Below are 23,329 nucleotides of genomic sequence, written 5' to 3'. Positions count from 1 at the left end.
ACCCTCTGAAAGAGTACCCTACCTCACACCCCTGCAGTATCCCCATCTAACAACTTTGGACTCTAAGGGCCAATTTGAGCGCGGCCAAGCCACCTAACCTGCACATCTTTGGACAGTGGGAGGAGACTGGAGCACCCGGAGGAAACCCACACAGTCAAGGGGAGAACATGCAAACTGCATAGTCACCCAAGGCCAGAATTGAACCCCAGGTCCCCGGTGCTGTGAGGCAGCAGTGCCAACCAATGTGCCACCGTGACCCTAGATCTAATGGCCTAGCTGAAAGAATGATTGTTTCATAAATTCATTCATGGGTTGCCGTCAGCATGGTAGCACACTGGGTAGCACTGTCACTTCACAGCTCCAGGGTCCCAGGTTCAATTCCTGGCTTGTGTCTGTGTGGAGTCTGCACGTTTTCCTCCTGTCTGCGTGGGTTTTGTCCGGGTGCTCTGGTTTCCTTCCGCAATTCCTGAAAGATGTGCTTGTTAGGTAATTTGGACATTCTGAATTCTCCCTCTGTGTACCCGAACAGGAGCCGGAATGTGGCGACTAGGGGATTTTCACAGTAACTTAATTGCAGTGTTAATGTTAGCCTACTTGTGACAATAAAGATATTCATTATTATACCAATGCATGACAATCTTACAGATCACTGCAAGCAATTGAAGAAAACACGAAACAATGTTACCATTACAATATCTGGGCATAGCAGCAGACTACCTTTACACTATAGACACATAGATGCATGTCTTCTACACACTCATATAATGGTAACTAAACATGAATCTGTATTGTAAATAGTTATACTTCTTTGGAAGGGAAAATATCTTTAAAAGAAAGGGTGATGTTGGAATATGCTTTTAAGGGATTCCAGCATGACATCACTGGAAAGTGTATCATGCGAACCAGGTTTAGTTGCACTTTTGTTTTCAGCAGAGTACACACAGCTCGGCAGCTCTGATGTCTTCAAAGATCATACTTCCGTATAAATTCCCATGTGCCTAAATCTCAATAAATGAACCCACAATGTGTTTGCACAATTCCTTATGAGCAATTGGTGCTTTTATATCATTATAAAAATATAACACCTACCATTTAAACAATGTGATTTCTGCTTTGGCCACAAAAAGACTAACTTGAAGGACTTTAGCAAATTAGGCTTACTGCACTAGTTAGAAGACTCTTTCACAAGCCTACAATTCTCAGGGAAAGGAACCACCTCACGGGCAAAATTCTCCGACCCCACGCAGGGTCGGAGAATGGGCCGGCAGCGGCGTTAATCCCGCTCCCGCAGGGTTTTTAATTCTCTGACCGGCCAAAAACCGGCGCTGTGCAAATCCCGCCGGCAGCCTCTGAAAACAGCTGGCGCCGGCGGGATTTCATTATATTTTGTTTCCACAAATCTCCGGCCCGGATGGGCCAAAGTCCCGCCGACGTGACCCGTGGCCATGTCGGCGAAAATCACAGTAGCTTTAAAACAGCGTCAAACATTGATGATGGTTGACGCCATTCAGTGTGGGGGGGGGGGTTGCGGCATGGGGGGGGGGGTTGCGGCATGGGGGGGGTTGCGGCATGGGGGGGTTGCGGCATAGGGGGGGGGTTGCGGCATCGGGGGGGTTGCGGCATCGGGGGGGTTGCGGCATAGGGGGGGTTGCGGCATCGGGGGGGTTGCGGCATCGGGGGGGTTGCGGCATGGGGGGGGGTTGCGGCATATGGGGGGGGGGGGTTGCGGCATCGGAGGGGGGTTGCGGCATCGGGGGGGGGTTGCGGCATCGAGGGGGGTTGCGGCATATGGGGGGGTGTTGCGGCATCGGAGGGGGGTTGCGGCATCGGAGGGGGGGTTGCCGGCATCGGGGGGGGTTGCGGCATCGGGGGGGGTTGCGGCATATGGGGGGGGGGTTGCGGCATCGGGGGGGGTTGCGGCATCGGGGGGGGTTGCGGCATCGGGGGGGGGTTGCGGCATCGGGGGGGGGTTGCGGCATCCTGGGGGGGTTGCGGCATCGGGGGGTTGCGGCAATGGGGGGGGTTGCGGCATCGGGGGGTTGCGGCATCGGGGGGGGGTTGCGGCATGGGGGGGTTGCGGCATCGGGGGGGGGGGGGTTTGGGGGCAGCGGCGTGCAGAGAGAGGGGGCAACGGATGCCCGGGGCCAACGCACCGTCGCCCCCCCCTCTGTACGCCGCTGCCCCCTACCCCAACCACCCCCCCCTCACCACCCCTACCTCCCTCCAACGCCCCTACCCCCCTCCCCACCACCCCTACCCCCCTCCAACGCCGCCCCCCCATCTCTCGCAATGCCGCAACCACCCACCCTCAACGCCGCAACCCCCCCTCATCGCCGCAACCCCCCCTCTCAACGCCGGGTTCCCCCCCTCTCAACGCCGGGTCCCCCCCCCCTCAACGCCGGTACCCACACCCCGTCCCCCTCCCTCTGAAGGCCGGTACCCACACCCCCCCTCCCTCTGAAGCCGTACCCACACCCCCCCGCTCTCCTCCTCCCCCCCTTCCTTCCTCCTCCCCCCTTCCTTCCTCCTCCCCCCTTCCTTCCTCCTCCCCCCTTCCTTCCTCTCCCCCCTTCCTTCCTCCTTCCCCCCTTCCTTCCTCGTCCCCCTTCCTTCCTCCTCCCCCCTTCCTTCCTCCTCCCCCCCCTTCCTTCCTCCGTTAGTGGGGGGGGGGTGCGACGTTGGAGTGGGGTAGGGGTGGTGAAGGGGGTAGGGGTGGTGAGGGGAGGGGGTTGGGGTAGGGGCAGCGGCGTGCAGAGGGGGGCGACGGTGCGTTGGCCCCAGGCATCCGTCGCCCCCTCCTCTGCACGCCGCTGCCCCTACCCCAACCCCCCCCTCACCACCCCTACCCCCTTCACCACCCCTACCCCCCTCCAACGCCGCCCCCCCTCTCTCAACTCAACGCCGCAAACCCCCCCCTCAACTCAACGCCGCAAACCCCCCCCCCTCTCCTCTCAACTCAACGCCGCAAACCCCCCAACGCCGGGTCTGTCTCTCTCCTCCTCCCCCCCCCCAAATGCCGGTCTGTCTCTCTCCTCCTCCCCCCCCCCCCAAACGCCGGGTCAGTCTCTCTCCTCCCCCCCCTCCAAAATGCCGGTCTGTCTCTCTCCTCCTCCCCCCCCCCCAAACGCCGGGTCAGTCTCTCTCTCTCCCCCCCCCCCCCCAAAATGCCAGCCTGTCTCTCTCCTCCTCCCCCCCCCCCCCAAACGCCGGGTCAGTCTCTCTCCTCCCCCCCCCCCCCCCCAAATGCCGGTCTGTCTCTCTCCTCCTCCTCCCCCCCCCCCCCCCCCCAATGCCGGTCTGTCTCTCTCTCTCCCCCCCCCCCCCCCAAAATGCCGGGTCTGTCTCTCTCCTCCTCCCCCCCCCCAAACGCCGGGTCAGTCTCTCTCCTCCTCCTCCCTCCCCCCCCCCAAAAAAAAACGCCGGGTCTCACCACTTCCGCAGCTGGTGAAACTGACGCGTATCGCGTCAGTCCGCTGCTGGCCCCTCCGGGAACGGAGAATCGCCGCCTAAAAGAAGGCTCCCACGCCGGAGGCATCTACACCAATTTTGCTCGCCGGAAATCAGCGTTACGACGGTCTGCAGAGAATTTCGCCCGAACAGCAAACCTGGTTCTGACCTCTGAAGTTGAGAGTCCAAGATCTTTGAGTTCATCTTAACAACTAAGGTCTGTTAACCGTGTCTGCCTATTATGAAATTAAAGGGTTATTTTCCCACACAGAGGGTTGCAGCACATGATGGAAACTCGTGGTTTAGAAAAGAATAATCAGGTTGTGTGACAAGTAGTTTATTTTTCCAAAAAAATGCTTTCCTATTACATTTTATACATATATATATTCTTTTTGAACAAGGTGTGAAATAAAACAAATTATTGCCATTCTAGTTGGAAGCACTATCTGTGGTTGAGTAATGTTTGGTTTGAGTGAAGATCTCAGGGCTCATTCCTACAACACTTATTAATACTACAAACAATTGACAGAGTCACACATATGTTATATAAAACTGGTTAATTAATGTTGGATGTTTGTGTAACTCATTCAGTTGATACTCAGATAATTCACAACAGCAATGTGCAAAACTGCTTTAATGGATTGCAATTTTAAATTGTTCTTCAGCATTACCTGAAAGTAACTTTGAAGCTGACAAAGCGGTTTTTAAAATATACTTCACATATATTGTGCAAGCTCACTTTAACATTTCGAATATCTTAAGGGAAAAATATAATTGTTCTTCTGATCCCTCATTTTCAGATTTCATTCCTTCTTTTTCAATAAAAAAAGTTGCTACCCTCTTTTCATATCGTCATTATTTATCTTAGGCATCATCTGGCTTCAGTACACCATGATAATTGGCTGGTTTGCAGAGTTGGGGAGTCATCATGTGCACTGTCGCTCGGTACACAATCTCCCATGTCTAGCAGAATTTACACTTCCACAGAATCAGCTTCATCAAGACAGCAAGATGTTTTTCTACTGTGAATATGCTCCATCTTTGTATACTCCAAACAATAGTATTTGCCTGAAATCAATTAGTTCCTTTGAAATATCTCTTACTTCCTATGGTAAAATATATCAGTGCCAGAAGACAATACTATCGTGCTTTGAATGTATTTGCTTATTACAGTATATCGTACTTTTGTGTCAGTTGCTTATTATGATTATTATAAAAAGATTAGAAGTACACATAGTTTCTTTAGTGATAAGAGCTTTTTGATGAATTGGGATTTGTTTTTTTTAGCTTGAGTGAAATAATGCAGAAAGCCACAGTAACAATTAACAGGTCATTACTAGTGGCATAATAATACCTTTGCAAGGACATCCTTTACAAAATACAGTAAAAACATTCAGCAAAACAAAATTACAACAATCGCTGCAGGCATTTTTGTTCCCATTTTACTTGCAAGCGAAAAAGATTCTGATGTGAACGATCAAGTCCAAACAGCATCATGTTTTTCACACATATATATAAAACAAAATATTCTTAAATCAGTTCCTTTTGAAATTAAAATACAAAGCTGCTTCAACAAACTTGTATAAAGAAATAATGCACAGTCAACTTAGTTTTTGATAACAGTAAAATAATACAATATGGGCAAACCTGAGTAATTGTCTGCTTGACTGTCGAGGAGCTGCAAATGTAGATCACAATCCTGGCAGCATTTGATTATATATTACTGTATGTGGAATGATTTATCAACATAATCCCCAGAACGTTCTGAGATGTTTCCAAACAATGTTTCCAATAATAAATGATGATTAAAATAGACCACTTCTCACAGAAAACAATTATAGATTTTCATAGTCATATACAACTGATTGGCTGAGTTGTTCAGAACAAAGGTTAAATACTTGCTTGACACAACTTCATTAGATTATCATGGATTGGTAAATTGAAAACTCTGTATACTTGAAGTTTAAAGACCATTGGCCAACTGTTGATGGGGGTCACAGATACAAAATAAATCATGGCTGGGCAATTCTATGTTACGCAGCACAAAGAAAAATTCTTCACATTTGTCAATGCCAATGGTGAAACACCTGAGTGGAATATGTAGTGAAAAACTGGATTTTATTTTGTCTGCTTTGTGGGCTTGAAATTAGTCCAGAATCCACCAATTTTATTGCCAGTCACACAAGAGGTTGGAGGTGGTTGCCATATTGGTGAGGGGCTTGTTCGTTGTTTGGGGCATCTGCCTGAAACAAATATCAGATTTGCTGCTCTTGCAAATAAAGGGCCTTAGACAAGTGTCAGACCTCTTTTCTAAATTGGGGTGGTCCTGCCTGGAGGTGGTGAACAGGACCTGATGTTAAGGTGACAGTTCTTATGTGCTGTGAAGTGGCCAAACCAGTGGTCAAAGAGACTGTGGAGGCACTGTCCTGAAGGTAACTGCTTACCTGAATGCGGAGCTGGAGGATCACAAGTGAGTTATTCTGGTCCTGTTGGGCATCTGTTTCAGTGCAGTGATCCTTGCTGCCACTGTGTTCACACATTAACTTGGATATGAACCAGTTTCTAGGGAATGATGCGTTACGATGAACCATGCCAGTCAAAGGACTGTGACTATTTACAGCATGCAACTCTTAAACTCTTATCTGAACCATCAGTGAAGATTCATTCACACAACATTGGTTATGCTTATTATTATAACATGATAAGCAGAAGTTGTATGATTTAAGTGATCAATCAGCTTATTGACTATGAAAATTTGTAATTAATGAACCCCTAGTTTATATATTGGATCCATTACATCAAATTTTTAAACCGTTGACTCAAATCATTTTCATGTTGAACTTTCTTGCACCTCCTTGCCCACCACTGACTGCTGGACCATCTACCTTCCGGAATGAGTATTCAACTGAGAAATTGTTTTTGTGATGCCCTCTTCCTCTGCTCCACACAAAAAGAAGCAGAAAACAGAACAACACCACCCCTAAGAAGGTGATACATCCCATTGCTGTGGACACCAGGATGGTTTTCATATCAAGTGTAAACTTCAGGAACACTTGCGTGTCATTGAACACAGTGTCGTTGAATTCTGTTAAATATGCTGTCCTGTTTGCGAATAAGGCTCCATCTGAAGGATGTCCCTTTACGGTCAGTACTGCAAAAGACGTGTCATTCCCTCCAGCGTTGCTAGCTATGCAGATGTGGGTGCCGCTGTCATGGACTTGAACAAATCGGATCTCCAGAGTGCCTCCAGGCAGAATAGTTATTCTGCCATTACTTTTATTTGTAATCATCCTCCTTTGAGGAGACACCCACATTATAACTGGAGCTGGTTCACCATCGGCTCGGCAAGTAAAATAGACCGTCTGTCCTTCACCAGCGGTGATGCGCTGCGGTTTCCTGTCCCGTATTTTGGGTTTCTGGCATGTGAAGTAGTTATGGAGGGCCGAGTCCTCAAAGTCTTTTAACTCGCTTCCCTGAATGTCGGCGGGAGCGGCACAGACTGGCTGGTTGTCGTCAAAACTCAGCGTCTTTCTCTTCTGCAAGAGCCACAGCAGGCGGCAATCGCAGGACAGAGGGTTGTTATCCAGGCGCAGGACTGCCAAGTTGCTGACGGACTGCAAAGTGTTTTCCTCCAGCGTCGCCAAGAAATTGTTGGATATATTTAACACCTTTAACTGCCTCAGCCCAAGGAAAGCATGCGGCTCGATGGTAGCCAGCATGGTGCTGACCATGTACAACAGCTGAAGCCGGATCAAGTCCCGAAAGGAGCCAGACTCGATGGTGGATATGGGATTGTAAGACAGGTTCAGCAGTCTGAGATAGACCAAATTCCTGAAGGCCCCGGACGGCACAGCGGAAAGGTTTGTGCTGGTGATGGAGAGGTACGTGAGGTTCAGGCCGTACAATGTCATCGGCGCCACCGTCTCGAGGAGCGGCCAGTCGTCGATCTCCAGTTCCCTCAGGTTGTGCAGCTTGCGGAAGTTCTGCTCCTCCAGGGCGCCGATGCTGAGGTGGCGCAGCCGGAGCGTGACCAGGTTCGGCAGGTAGGAGAGGGAGCCGGCAGAAATGGAGGTCAGGTTGCATTTCTCAATGGTCAGCTGCTCCAGGCCCAGCAGCCCGCTGAAGGCCCGCTGCGAGATGAAGACCAGGTCGTTGTCCCCCACTTCCAAATGCTTCAGGCTCCTCAGGTCCTGGAACATGTAGTCGAGCAGGATGACGATTTTATTCTCACTGAGGTCCAGGCGCGTGAGGTTGGCCAGCCGGGCGAATACGCCGGCCGGGACCAGTTTCAGCTGGTTGCCACGCAGCTGCAGGGTGCGCAGGCTGAATAGGTTGCTGAAGGCCCCGGGCTCCACGTTGGTCAGTATGTTCTCGCTCAGGTCGACCTCTTCCAGGAGGGGAAAGGCCGCCAGATCCCCCGAGCTGATGCACCTCAGCCTGTTCTTGCTGAGGTCGAGTATTTCCGTTTCTATGGGGATGCCTTCCGGAATGGCGGTCAGCCGCTTCCTGTGGCACACCACTGACCTGATCTGAGCGGCGCATTCGCATCGGGCTGGGCAGCTGACTGTTGATCTTGCGATTAAAGCCATCAGGGTCAGGCCCAGAAACGGTTGCCAGCACGACGACATTGTGCAGAACATGGTACTACAGATGCAGTCTATCATTCTCCCATGCACCTGTATTGGAAAACACACAAGACGTTAGAAAAGATCCATGCTGGGTGACAATGGGTGAAGTGCTGAAGTGAATTTAATACATGGACGTTACAACTTATCCATTTGAAATGAAAATGAAAAATTAAAATCGCTTATTGTCACGAGTAGGCTTCAATGAAGTTACTGTGAAAAGCCCCTAGTCGCCACATTCCGGCGCCTGTCCGGGGACTGTGCTGCTGGCCTGCTTGGTCTGCTTTAAAAGCCAGCGATTTAGCATGGTGAGCTAACCCAGCCCCTTAGTTTCAGTTACGTCCTTCTTTAAAATGAAAGTTTTATCATCTGTCTGTTCACTACATTCTGGCTGGTATTGCCCTCCTAGCAGTAGGGCAGAATTCTGGTCCAGCAGTTCCGGGTGGAGGGTTGGTAAGGATTGCGTAGTGTGGTGGGATGCAGGCCATCACCTAGTTTTGAAATGCCAGCAGTTCTGCGGCACCATGAAAATTTGACCGAGTGGTTAAAAGCACTGGAGGGGCCTGAAAACAGGGTGGTCAGCATCCCGGCGAGTTTAAGACCGCACAAGAAAGTTAGCGGGAAGCAACGTTGGGCAAGAGATAAACATTTTTATTATACCCACCTTTCGGCTCTTTCAACGGGAGGACCTGAATTTTTGATCCCGGGTCAGGAGCGCAGTCAGGATATTTCCTGGCTCCACCATCCCGACTTGGGTGAAAGGAGCCTGAAACATGGGATTTTCATTCTGGGCTGACAGGTTCCTCCAAGTCGGGCTGGGCAACTCCGGGACGAGTGCGGAGGATGCCAGATGCGATGGGGGGGCTGAGCAGAAGGCCTGCCTCAGTACACCAGTGCTGTATAAACAGTTTTTTCTACATCAGAAAAACATAAAACAGCGCACCAGCCCCCATCCCTTACAGCCCCACACACTACCCATGCTGTCTTCATGCCAACTTATGTCCCAACCACACCCATGGTCTCTCTCTTATCCTCCATGCCAATATATGTCTCCCAATCACCCAATGGCCCTTTGCAGTCCCCATCTCAACTTGGTGGCAACCTATTCAAACCAATGGTCCTCACACACCTCGCTTTGCCCTTAAACCTACCATCGGACCTCAGGACCCAAGATGATTAAATAAAATAAAGTTCCAAGTATCAATTGCAGATATTAATTTTTTAAAGCGCTCTTATTCATAAGAACACATTTACTACAATTATATGCTTTCAACTACATTATCCCTCATGACAACAGACATTTATTTCACTTGCATAATTTCTTATGAAAACAAGCACTGGAAATCATAGTCCAACTTTAAAGAGTCTTTAACCACTTGGAGCTGTTAATCAAACTGTGAAATGGTGGGCACCCTACTGTGATGCTGGATTATTGTGGAATCAGTCATGCAACAGTAACTCAGAAGTGGGAACCCTCAGGCTTTTGTGATCAGATAGAGTAAAAGAGCAAGTAATCATTTTTTAACATTCCAGATTAAAGGGCAGCCATTTTAAGAGCCTTGATAGCTTGACAGCTCCCTTTTCATTTCATTTTGACACTTTGACAATTGTTTTTGATGGTTCCAATGACCTTCACAGTTCCAAGAGCTTATCCACTTTTTACGTACATTCATGCCTACTTTGCAAAACCCCAAAGGGAACCTGACCTCCCCAAATGTGTTCCAGGACTATAACAAAAGGGGGTACTTTAGCAGCTCCAAAAATGTATCCTGGCTATACAAATGAATCGATGAAGTTGAAACCTACTCCTACAGGTCAAATCTGCACACATCAAGTTTCACACACTTCTCACAGCAAGATCACGTATAAGAGGAGCAGCTGCTTATTTCTACAGGCAGCAGCCTCTGCAAAATGCACATGCATGAATCCTGAAACAGATCTATTCCAACCTTACTCAGCAATAACCTGTTTATTGATGTTCAGTTTGGGTTCCGCCAGGGTCTGACCTCATTACAGCTTTAGTTCAAACATGGACAAAATAGTTGAATTCCAGCAGTGAGCTGAGAGTGACTACCCTTGACATCAAGGCAGCATTTGACAGACTGTGACATCAAGGAGCCCCAGCAAAACTGGATTCAATGAGAATCGGACAAAATGCTCCATTGGTTGGAGTCATACTTGGCACAAAGGAAGATGGTTGTGGTTGGAGGCCAATTATCTCAGTTACAAGACATCACTGCAGGAGTTCTCTAGGGTGGAGACTAGGTCCAACCGTCTTCAGCTGCTTCATCAATTACCTTCCTTTCATCATTAAGTCAGAAGTGGGGAAGTCCACTGATGATTGATTGCACAATGGTCAGCACGATTCACATCTCCCCAGATACTGAAGTAGTCCATGTCCAGATGCAGCAAGATCTGGACAATATCCAGGCTTGGTTTGACAAGTGGCAAGCAACATTCACGCCACAAGTGCCAGGCAATGCCCATCACCAACAAGAGAGGATCTAACAATTGCCCCATGACATCATCGCTGAATCCCCACTACCAACAGCCTGGGGGTAACAATTGACCAGAAACTGACCTGGACTAACCATATAAATACTGTGGTTACAAGAGCAGGTCAGAGGCTAAGAATGCTGTGGCGAGTAACTCACCTCTTGACTCCCCAATGCCTGTTCACCATCTACAAAGCATAAGTCAGGAGTGTGATGGAATACTTTCCATTTGCCTGGATGAGTGCAGTTCCAAAAATTATGAAGAAGCTCAACATCATCCAGGGCAAAGCAGCCAACTTGATTGGAATGCCTTCTACAAACATTCACTCCCTCCACAACCGACGAAGAGTGGCAGCTGACTGTACCATCTACAAGATGCTCCTGAGGCAGCATCTTGCAAACCCACGACCGCTACCATCCAGAAAGATAAAGGTAGCTGATACCTGGGGACAGCACCACCTGCAGGTATCCCTCTAAGTCACTTGCCATCTGACTTGGAAATAATTTGTCGTGCCTTCACTGTCGCTGGGGAAAAATCCTGCAATTTCCTCCCTAACAGCACTGTGGGTGTACCTACACCACATGGTTCAAGAAGGCAGTTCACCACCATCTTCTCAAGGGTAATTAGGGATGTGCAATAATTGCTAACCTAGTCAGTAACACCCACGCCCTGTAAATACATTTTAAAAAAAAAGATAGCGGGCCCTAATTTACATATGTGAATTGGGGCCTGATGATATAATTGAGTCCTGATGGTGACTTTAACTTTAGCTAGAGGAGGGTTTTCCCCACCGGCTCCACTGCCTCCACAACCCTCCTCCCACCATCTTCCCATGCCCCACCCCCACTCTCAGCTGGAGATCTGAAGATTACAGTGAAGCAGAAGTGGTCCTCTGGATCACTTTCTATATTTCTTATTGTGCGGCCTGGAGGAGCATGACTATTTGAAAGTAGGATTAATAGGGTGGAGGACATGTGTGCAATTACAATGGAGACTCCTATAGCAAGTGCCCTCGGATTGATGAATTCCACAAAGTCAATATTGTGGCATTGAAGCTGGAATACACACTTTGGAAGTGAAACGTTTTCATAATGGTCAAAAATGGGATGCATTTTACACACTGAATCCTGATATTTATGCTCCCCTGGGGAGAGTATTGGTGGTTGGGGGGAGGGGGGGGGGGGGGGGGGGTGCAGGCTTTACATAGGGCGAGGGAAGCAATATATGGTCTATTCTCTTGTAGGCGCTGAAGAACCTCCTCCAGCTGCCATGAGGGGTTTTGCTGTGGTATGGGAGCCCATGCCAAGTAAAAGCTGACAGCCTGGTGGCTTGACTAGGACGTTGCTTCCTGTTCGGAAATCAAGGGGCTCCATCCCTCCACATTTCCTCTCCACTATGCCTTGGCCACCTTGATCCCTCACTGCCCTCATTAAGGCCTGTCAGTCTTGCCCTGGTGACATCTCAGGCTTAATCTTGTTGCGGTCATTTGGCTGCTCCTCCTCAGGAGCCTTGTTGTCATCCCAGCAGTGGCCACTGCTTTTGGTGGCGCTGCTGGAGCAAGAGAGTTGCCGGCCATTTGAGTGGTCAGCAGCTCTTGGAGCCAGAATTTCCTATTGGATGAGATGGAGGTCCTGCCTCAAGCCAATTAAAGTCCAACTGCCGATAAATGAAGTGGGGCAAGCTGCACAGTTACAGATTGGTTCATCTCTACCTTTTATAGTTGCGGGGGGGTTGGACTTGTTTCCTGCGCAAAGCTCAGCCCCAAATACATAAAATTGAGGGCTGGAACAACAGCAACATATTCCCCTTCTCTGAGCCATACTTCAAACATTGTAGAACATCTTCTTTGTACTCCTCCAACAAAATATATATCACAAACTCTCGTTTAAACAAAGAATATTTCTGGGAAACATTTGAAGTGAGAATGGATGAATGAATGCCAGAAAGAGGAAAAATGCTTAGAACTAGCAAAATAAAACAGCAGAAATTTGTACCATAAGAGAAATCATCAGTTCTCAAACGGGTAAATACCTCTTACAAGTTATTTCACGACAAAGTAATGGGGGAGCAACAGTTCTTTGGGGCAGAGCTTAACTTTGTTTGATTCTGTAAAACAGGTGACATTTAATCAGCAACTTGTTCTACATTCCTCCGGACAGATATCAGTGGAAATAAAAATGAGGAGAGGTGCAAAACAGGCAGAATATCTAGCACACATTTTACACAATCACACAAAATCAACATTACCCCCTTTCAAAAACTTAAATTTTGAATTCTTTCTCTAAATATGCATATAGAAGTAGCCTGTTGATTTATAATAGGGAAAAAGATTGTGTTTGACTATGATCTGTTAGTGGCATAAACTTAAGAGGTAAATATTCGTCCATTTACTATTTCTGGTGAAGGAAATGGCAATTAAAGAAGATGTTTTAGGTTTTATAGATTTCAATCTGGAATATTGAAAGGAAATCTGCCTGTTTCCACATTACTTTACTGAGTATCAGTGTAATGGGGAATGTTGCCATCTTTTAGCCATTAATTTTGGAACTGTAAAGTTGGTTTCTGTGATATTTCCCTGCAGAAGGCTATCAAATATTTCTTCTGCAACCATAGGAGTTCTAGTATCTGTCATGCAGTGTAGCCTGTGGTTTAGAAAACTATGATGATTCTAGAGGATTGAATGTCCCATAAAGTTCCGAAAGTGCAGAAGGAAGCCATTCGGCCCATCAAGTCCGCACCGAAAGAGCATCCTACTTCCCCGCCCTATCCCCCCGTAACCCCATCTAACCTGCACATCTTTGTACACTAAGGGGCAATTTAGCATGGCCAATCTGCCCTGTGAGGGGGCCAGATCCATTTCCGGGTTCAAGTTAGCCAACCTGAGCTGGGGGAGTACCTGGGTCATGGCACTTGCTAATTGGTTGTTCTGCCCTTGGATAGGAAGCATGAAAAGTTGTCATGGTTTTTAAAAAAATTCAGAGTACACAATTATATTTTCTCCAATTATGGAGCAATTTAGTGTGGCCAATCCACCTAGCGTGTCCATCTTTGGGTTATGGGGGTGAGACCCACTCAGTCACGGGGAGAATGTGCAAACGCCACACAGACACTGACCCAGGGCCGGGATCGAACCTGGGTGCTCAGCGCCGTGAGGCAGGTTTTGGTTTTAACTGCTATCCCCACTAGAAGCTGATTACAAAAGGATTGGTCTCGGCAGTGAGGTACCCATTTTTACACATTGCAAGCATTTCACAGAACTCAAAATGTTCTATAAATTTACGAACATCCTGTAAGATTTACTGCAGTCTTTTAAAATGAGTGTCACAAAAACATAAATTCATTGTTGAATTTCCTGTCGCCTCAACTGCATAAACAATGGAAGATACTCTCCATCGAGGCTTAGATCTGAAGAATAGCCATTTAAGAGCCATCAGTGTATTTCTGGCAGCAATGAAGCTACAGCTTTGTTTAAATAATTCACGCAAGATGGAGCAATGGTTTCACATTGGAGGCTGGAAAGAAATGAAGTATTAAAATATTATAAGCATGGAATTATTCAATGAGTCATGATGTACTCATATTGCAACAGAGGATTATGCTTGAGCTCTACCATAGCATCATCATGTTGCATGTCAAACCTTTACCATCAGTCTCAGTCAACACAATGGGGCTGGAGTTTCCACTAGTTTGCATTGATTTTTTTTTCAGCTTGCAATTGGCTAAATCAATGCAATACATTGTGGAATTTTAGGTTTGTTTTAAATTCATTTATAGAATGTGGACATTACTGGTTCGGCCAGAATTTATTGTCCATCTTTAGTTTCCCTTCAGAAGGTAGTGGTGAGCTGCCTTCTTGAACCGCTGGCAGCAATTTGAAGGTGAGAGATGGGACTAGCAACATGTTTGTGATGGTACTGTCACCCATCAGGGATTGAGCATGGAATCTTCCAATCCACAGAACCCATCGTGCTGGTTGGGAGGGAATTCCAGGATTTTGACCCTGCGGCAGTGAAGGAATGGTGATTTATTTCCAAGCCAGGATGGTGAATGACTTGGAGGTGAACTTCTAGGTGGTGGTGTTCCCAGGTATCTGCTGCCCTTGTCCTTCTAGATGATAGGAGTTGTGGGTTTGGAAGGTGAGAAACCTTTCTGAGAAACCTTGGTAAGTTGCTGCAGTGCACCTTGTAGAGGGTACACGTGGCTGCTACTGTGTGTCATTGGTGGAAAGATTGAATGTTTGTGGAAGGGATAGCAATCAAATGCATTGCTTTGTCCTGGATGGTGGCTAGGGACTTTTCACAGTAACTTCATTTGAAGCCTACTTGTGACAATAAGCGCTTTTCATTTCATTTTTCAAGTTTCTTGAGTTGTTGGAGCTACAAATTATATTCAGCATAAATCAAGTTTCCCTAATCTTTTGGGCTAGTTTAAAAAACATTGCTCTGGAAGTTGGCTTTTCGCAAACTGGCTACAGCTCCAGGACAAGCTTCTGAAAAATTAATCAATTTTGAAAAGTTTCTTAGCTTTTTTTTAGACACACAGGGAGCGATCTACCAGCCGTGGTGGTGCCCCTGAAAGGCGGCGCAGCGATCTTCCAGCTATTCACGCCAGTGGGTTCTTCCAGTCTTGCCGACGGTGCACCCCCGCCGTGTTGGCGTGGGGTAGATTCACTGGGACACTCTATTGACAGCAACGCGAGCAGTAGATCCTGTTGCCAGCCAATGACAGGCCACTTCCCGTCGCGTCCGATGACGTGTGGTGATTTGAGGTGATTGTCCCTTTGAGTGCAACATTGAAGAAGAGGCTCACCTGTCTTGAGGGACCACTTGGGACCGAGAGTGGGTAATTACCACAAGGGGTGGAGTCCCCTCTTCGGCAGAAGACATCTAAAAGATATGTAAGGACTAGGGCAGCTGGTGGGCTGCTCTAGGGCAGCTGCTGATTTCTTTACAGTTTTCTTCTCAATGTAAACCTTTTGTGTTTCTAATGAAGTCTGTGAACGTGCGTCATTAAAATGTGCAAATAGGTTTCAGCAGAAATTTTAGAAATTAAAACAGTTCTCAAAACTAATGCAACATTAAGCGCAATTTGCTCCAAGTTTGTCCATTCAGCCTAATGTGCTATTTGTGCAGCATCTGGAAATAATGATGAGCATTTGCTGCTGGTTTTCTAAAAACACCCGTGTCACAAGATTTGTTATTAAGGGTCATTTCTGGGTTGCTAATCTATGTGTCCAATTTATATTTGGACGGCTGGTGAAATCTACTGATAAGTAAAATAGAGCAGTATCACAAAATCAGCAGATGCAATTACTGTACATGTTGCAAGCAAACAACCTCCAACCAAATCCATCTCTGCTGCTTTAATGGAGGTATTATCAAATTGAAATGGCAAGTTTACCCCCATGTCTAAATAGCAGAAAGATTGTATTAAACATTTGCTTGTGAGTATTCATATGCAGGCTTCTGTACCTCTAACCATTGAAAGGAAATCCAAATCGCCTGAATGGTCATTGTGCTTAAATAAAGAATTTTCACTTTGAAAGGGAAATAGATGTCAGTTATTTTAACAGACAGTAAATTTGCTGGTACAAACCTTTAGAAATTTGCACCTTGATACTGCTAACTAAGGTTGTAAAGGGTGGTGACCGGGGTAAGGCACAGAGGAGCAATGGTGCAGAAACAAATTCCAAAATATTTGGTCTCAAATCAGATTAAACATTTGTATCAAAAATCTCAAAGAAACTTACAATTATATTCTTAAAAACGGTGAAATACATTCAGGTGCTAGGCTTCCAATCAATGCAAAATTGGGGACAAAATGCCACTGAGTGCAGGACAGAATAAAGCACACTTGGCATTTCATGCTGGCTTTCCGAAAGGCCTTTCCAAACAGTCTTGTTCCCTTTTTTTCTCCTCTTGTATCTTTTTCAATTTGCATGTTTCAATTCAGGGTAGCCTACTTGAGCAAAGATGCCAAAGTCTCAGAGATGAAGCAGAGGAAATTTACTAATTTTTTAAAAAATTCAATCATGGGAGCGTTGCTGGAAAAGCCTGCATTTATTGCCCATCCCCAATTGCCCTTGAGAAGGTACTAGGAACAAATGATTTCAGTCACATGAAGAATTTGGAGCAACTTCTCCTCAGAGCAGAGATGGCAAAGGAGGTGATCAAAATTCTGCTGAATTTTCAAGCATTAATTAGTTATTTAATGGATCAGTTGGTGGAACTGTAATTTCTGGAAAGAGCCAACAGTGCAGTTCAATATCCGTACTGGCTGTGAATTTCATGGATGGCTCTCTCCCTGTCTTTCCCTATGCTTGATGCACAGTGGTGTCCTCGAGTAATATAACCACTTGTCTCTCTAATAGCGAAAACTGTCTATGATTCCTCATGGCCAATTGCTAATATACTGACTCTGAATAATAAGGTTCTGGGTTTAAGTTCCACTCCAAAACGTGATCACAAATATCATAGCTGACACTCCAATTCAGTACTGCTGAACTGTCAAAGGCATCGTCTTTCCGATGAGATGTTAAGCCAAGGCATCAGCCCTCTCAGTTTGGTGTAAAAGATTCTTTGGAACTATTTTTCAGAAGTGTAAGGGAATTACCCCGGGCGCGATTCTCCACACCCCACACGGGGGGGAAGAATCGCGGGAGGGCCGGACGAATCACGACACGCCGCCCTGGCACCCCCCGCGATTCCTTCCCCCCCCCCCCCCCCCCCAAAATGACGTGTCGCGTTTTGCGACAGGCCGCTCGGAGAATCGCCGCTCGCAGCTTCTCACGGCGACCGGCGATTCTCTGGCCCGGATGGGCCAAGCGGCCTGCCGAACCCGACTGGTTCACGCCGGCGCCAACCACACCTGGTCGCTGCCGGCGTGAACAGCGCGCGACCGGTAAGTGGGGGGCGGAGGGAGGATCAAGCACCACGGGCGTGCTCATGAGATGTCTGGCCCGTGATCGGTGCCCACCGATCGTCGGGCCGGCGTCTCTAAAAGATGCACTCTTTTCCCTTCGCCGCCCCGCAAGATCAAGCCGCCATGTCTTGCGGGGCAGCGGAGGGGAAGACGGCAACAGCGCATGCGTGGGTTGGCGCCGGCCAACCTGCGCATGCGCGGCCGACGTCACTTCGGTGCCGCCGATCGCGTCATTCCTGGCGCACCGCTTTGACGCAAGCATCAAGGCCGGGCACTCGGGATTCATGCGCCGCCGCTCCTAGCCCCCCCCCCCCCTGGGGGGGGAGAGGGGGTAGAATAGGGGGTGAGGAGCGGCCCCCGACGCTGGAGTGAAACACTCCGGGTTTCACTCTGGCGTCGACTGTTTGTCTCCCTTTGGGAGAATTGCGTACCCCCCCCCCCGCCTCGTGTCCCAGTCAGTCAGTGCTATCAAGTGGCACTTACTTAGCAATAACCTGCTCACTAATGCACAGTTTGGGTTCCGCCAGGGTCACGCAGCTCCTGGCCTCATTACATGGTTCAAACATGGACAAAGGAGCTGAACTCCTGATGTAAGGTGAGAGAGATTGCCCTTGAGAAAAAGGCAGCATTTGATCGAGTATGGCATCAAGGATTCCGAGCAAAACTGGAGCCAATAGGATTCAGGGGAAAACTATCCATAGGTTGGAGTTAGAACTGGTATAAAGGAAAATAGTTGAAGTTGTTGGACGTCAGTAATCACAGTCGCAGGACATCACTGCAGGAGTTCCTCAGGGTAGTATCCCAGGCCCAATCATAATCAGCTGCTTCATCAATGACATTCCTACCAAGATAAGATCAGATGTGGGGATGTTTGCTGATGATTCTGTAATGTTCTGCACCATTTGTGATTCCTCAGATACTGACGCAGTCCACATGCAAATGCAACTGGACACGAACATGGGCTGACAAGTGGCAAGTAACATTTGTGCCACACAAGTGCCAGGCATAGCCATCTCCAATAAGAGATAATCAAACTATTGCCCCATGATATTCAATGGCATTACAATCGCTAAATTCTTGGCTATCAATATCCTGGGCATTACCATTGACTAGAAAGTGAACTAGACGAGCCTTATAAATACTGTGGTTATAAGAAGCAAGGAATCCTGCGGCGAGTAACTCACCTCCTGACTCCCCAAAGCCTGTCCACCACCTACAAGGCATAAGTCAGGAGTTTGATGGAATATTCCCCACTTGCCTAGATGAGTGCAGCTCCAACAACACTGAAGAAGCTTAGCAACATCCAGGATTAAGCAGCCCACTAGATTCTACCCTTTCCACAAACATTTACTTCCTCCACCACTGACGCACAGTAGCAGCAGTGTATACCATCTCCAAGATGCACTGCAGGAACTCACCAAGGCTCCTTATGCAGCACCTTCCAAACCCATGACCATGAACCTATGAAAGCAGATGTATGGGAACACCATCACCGAGAAGTTCCTCGCCAAGTCACTCACCATCTTGACTTGGAAATATATCACTATTCCTTTACTGTCGCTGGGTCAAAATCCTGGAACTCCCTCCCTAACAGCATTGTGGATGTACCTACACCACATGTACTGCAGCAGTTGAATAAGGCAGCCCACCACCTTCTCGAGGGCAAGTCAGGATGGGCAATGAATGCTGGCCCAGGCAGCAAATCCCACATCCCGTAAAAATGAGTTTAAGAAGATTTATCCTTCAATCAATATCATAATAACATATTATCTTGTCATTATTCCATTGCTATTTGTGGGAGGTTGCAATGTTAAAATTGGCTGCCTTGTTTCCTACTTTACAATTGTGACTAAACTTCAAAAGAATGTTACAAATGCAAGGTTTTATAAGGTTATGTTTTTGGACCGCATCTTTAATTTAGGGTAAAATGAAGGACTGAAGAGGGTCATGTGACCTGTTCTGAATTCTGTCCAATATCAACCCTGCGTGGTTCAGTTGTTAAAGATTGAAGGTTGTTTTACTGGGAAGAAAGTATAAGCTGTTCACACCTGGAAACATTGACAAGGGCAGATGTGCTGATGTTAAATAGACTGCTGGTTTCCCAAATCCGAGGGGGCTATTAGGAATGCCAGAGTTTGCAAACAGTTACATTTTACACTATATATTTAATTTCAAGATTGAATGAAGTTGGGTGTCTAAAGGATAGCTAATCAGCATTTCTACCTGGATACAGGGCCCATGTGATTTCTCTGGCCATGGAAATGGGTTTTAAGTGGGGAAGAAAGTAGGAAGCCAATGTTACAGTTTTCCTCAAAATATCACGGAATTTCACAGACCGATTCAGTCTGCCCGAATCCGATAGAGAAAAGGAAAAAAAAATAGAGAGCTTAAGGCAACATGTCTCTCTGGTTCACAGTGTAAGAATGCAGGTGGGAGTTCACGCTTTCATCGAAGAGACGGTGGGGTAAATTTTCCAATCGCGCCCACCATCACGGGAAAGCTTGATAGACCATATAAAGATCCATTGACCTGTGCAGGAATTTTTGGCCTTGGGGCGGGCGCAACAGGAAAAATCCTCCCTGTGTTTGTGAGGATTTAAATGAGACTGAAAGATTTGCCTAGCTTAACTCCAGGTTAACCCTCACAATAAAAAACAGTCCATGTTTTCTGCTCTCCTTTTTGAAACTTGGAGAGAAATATGGCTGCATTATGTCACCTACGCTCGTCACTACTAAACATAGTGCCAAAAGTGCTAAATATGTCATTATTTACCGTCTTACAGAAAAATAAATGTCATTCACAGGGAAAGTTGATTTAAAGTTTAAACTTTCCTTTCTGGTTTGGAAGACAGTTATTTGCCCTCAGTCCCAACCGACGTAGATTCAGTTTAACCGTGACAGTTGAATGTTCTTTCCCTAAGGAGTTTTGCAAGGCTGCACACATGATTAAGCTCAGCAATTTACCCTGGACATTAAACGGTCACAAGAAAAAATGGATAATCTATTTTTAGTTCAACAACTGTCAGAATTATGTAAATTCACTGCAGGGGAACACCTGGGGAAACATGAATATTATTTTCTCCATCAGTATTAACTTTAAATGAAGTCAACAGAACAGCGAGAAAATGTTAAAAGGCTGTATGCAGAAGCTCAATAACTCTCCCTAAAGCAAGAACTAAAATCTGTGCATGCTGTTCTGAAATTTAATATGACAGCTGTGTCGAATTCTGAATTTATTTTATAAAATGAAAATGAAATGTGATTTATTGCTACATTACGTTATATTGTAACACCTTCTGGGCCCAATTTTTTTGTCAATAAAAGCAGAAATTGGTACAGATCAATAGTTAGAAAAGGTACTTTAAAAAATGCACATTAAATAAAATATGGCTCAAATCGGGTCATTGGAAAATGAATTTTCTGAATGATTTTTCTCCAGCTTGTCTGAGATATCAATTTTAACTGTTCTGTAATAATCCTGAGGGGTCTGGCTAACCTACAACGAAGTAAACAAATTATGCTTACTTTTTTATTTGGAACATAAATATGCAATCCTAATTGAATTCTCAAGGAAAGTTATGTTTGCACAAATTCTGCTTTACTTCAATGTGTACTATTTTTTTCATATTTGGGGCTAGTTTCTTCAGGTAAAGACTTAAGGGGCAGCACGGTGGCACAGTGGTTAGCATTGCTGCCTCACAGAACGAGGGACTCGGGTTCAATTCCAACCTCAGGTGACTGGCTGTGTGGAGTTTGCACATTCTTCCCGTGTCTGTATGGGTTTCACTCTGGTTTCCTCCCGCAGTCCAAAGATGTTCAGGTTAGGTGGATTGGCTATGCTAAATTGCCACTAGGTGGGGTTATGCGATATGGTGGGAGATTGGACCCAAATAGGATGCTCTTTCCGCAGGTTGGTGCGGATTCGATGGGCCAAATGGCCTCCTTTTGCACTGTCGGGATTCTAATGATTCTATAATTCTATGAATTGGGCCTTTTCCAATTATACTTTCTCATGTCCAGTCCAAGACTACGTTCGCAGGTCAGCTTCGGTGAACCAAATTGGACCAAGTAATATCGGAAGTAATGTGTTGGGGTAGATTTACTGACTATAAAACACGATAACTCATATCGTTCGAATCGTGTGCTGGCAATATTACACTTCAGAGGTTTGTGATCCTGACGTGAGGAGAGAGCAGGGGGAGCGTGCTTCACGGGAATGGGTGAATAATCTTGGAAATCCAAGGCTAAATTTAACAGCAGCGTCGCTTTATAATTTTAAAATTCTATTTCCACTGTGGCAGCTGGGCTGACTGATAGGCTGTGGTCAGGAGGAAAGACAACGCTAGAAATTCACAACCAGAGACTATTGGGAATAATTTCCCTGCACCTGAATGGTCAGGGTTGTGGCCTGATCCATCTGTTCCCTCCTCCCTTTAACTCCCAGGATTCCTGCATAAATCTCTTGGAATCTCCCTGAGGAACTGCACAAGAAAAAGGAGCTGATTGTTGGCAGGTTGACTCTGATTGTCGAAGCATTACCATTGTGGGAACATTGGGCGGTATTCTCCCCTACCCGGTGGGGCGGGGGGTCCCGACGTAGCGGAGTAGCGCCAACCACTCCGGCGTCGGGCCTCCCCAAAGGTGCGGAATTCTCTGCACCTTTAGGGGCTAGGCCTGCGCCGGAGTGGCTACCGCTCCGCCGACTGGCGCCAACGGCCTTTGACACCATGCCAACCAGTGTCGGGGCTGGCCGAAAGGCCTTCGCCGGTCGGCGTGAGTCCGCACATTCGCCAGAGCGTCAGTGGCCGTTGACGTCACCACCGACGCATGCGCGGTGGAGAGGTGGAGAGGGTCTCTTCCGCTTCCACCATGGCGGCGGAAGAAAAAGAGTGCACCCACAGCACAGGCCCGCCCGCCGATCAGTGGGCCCCGATAGCGGGCCAGACCACCATGGGGGCACCCCCCGGGGTCAGATTGGCCCGTGCCCCCCCCCTCCCCCCCCCCCGGGCCTGCTCCCGCCGCCGGCACCAGAGGTAGTTTAAACCACATCGGCGGAAGAGGCCTGACTCTGCGGGACTTCGGCACATTGCGGGCCGGAGAATCGCCACGGGGGGCCCACCGACTGGCGGGGCGTGATTCCCACCACCGCCGATTCCTGGGTGGCGGAGAATTCCGGCCACGGCGGGGGAAGGATTTACGAAGGCCCCAGGCGATTCCCCAACCCCGCAGAGGGTCGGAGAATTCCGTCCATTATCACCACATGCACTTTAGCAATTGAAAGAAAATGTGCACAACCACATTCGTAAGATAACTAGGATCAGCAAACAAATGCAGCCTTGGCAATGTGGTCCCAACCGTAGGAACAGGTGAAGATGGCTTAGAATCTGACATGAGAGGTTCATTTGTGAAATTTGTATTTAACCACATCATTAGCAGACTGGAACTAAGTTTAAATCAGCTCAACTGCCTATGTTGTACCTGCTGCCTGCGTTGAAATATTAGTCTTCAACAATTAAATATAGCTGTTGGTTGCATGCAAATTCCATAGAGGCCAGCTAATGATCTTACTTCTCCTAGATTGATGACACCCATTTCATGCTGCAATGTTTAACATTAACAGTGCCAGGAAGCGTTAGAATCTGTGGAGGTAACTAGCTTTCAGCAATATTATGAAATGGGTGATGCTCAAAATGTGAAGTTGATGGCTCACTGTAGAAGGTCTGCAAAGGGGAGCTGATTCATTAATAGCCATTTTTACACCAACATTCCCTGCTGCATTCCCCAGGGCAATACCTTGACCAATCAGTGTCGAATTGCCAACCAATCAGCAGTTTCTCATGC

The 23,329-nt window shown here is 47.2% G+C and overlaps 1 protein-coding gene across 3 annotated transcripts in view; it reads right to left on the bottom strand.

The window, feature by feature from the left end:
- Positions 1 to 3,768: 3,768 nt before the first annotated feature.
- Positions 3,769 to 23,329, bottom strand: part of LOC119953003 (leucine-rich repeat and immunoglobulin-like domain-containing nogo receptor-interacting protein 3) — a 214,998-nt gene continuing 195,437 nt past the window's right edge. For all 3 annotated transcript variants that reach the window (XM_038776756.1, XM_038776755.1, XM_038776754.1), the window contains exon 2: positions 3,769 to 8,123. In XM_038776756.1, the coding sequence (XP_038632684.1) occupies positions 6,267 to 8,111 (1,845 nt within the window). In that variant the 5' untranslated portion in view covers positions 8,112 to 8,123 and the 3' untranslated portion in view covers positions 3,769 to 6,266. The remainder of the gene's footprint in view (positions 8,124 to 23,329) is intronic.

Source organism: Scyliorhinus canicula, chromosome 18 (genome assembly GCF_902713615.1).
Source record: "Scyliorhinus canicula chromosome 18, sScyCan1.1, whole genome shotgun sequence".
Classification (NCBI taxonomy): Eukaryota; Metazoa; Chordata; class Chondrichthyes; order Carcharhiniformes; family Scyliorhinidae; genus Scyliorhinus; species Scyliorhinus canicula.
This window is presented reverse-complemented; position numbering and strand designations above follow the sequence as displayed.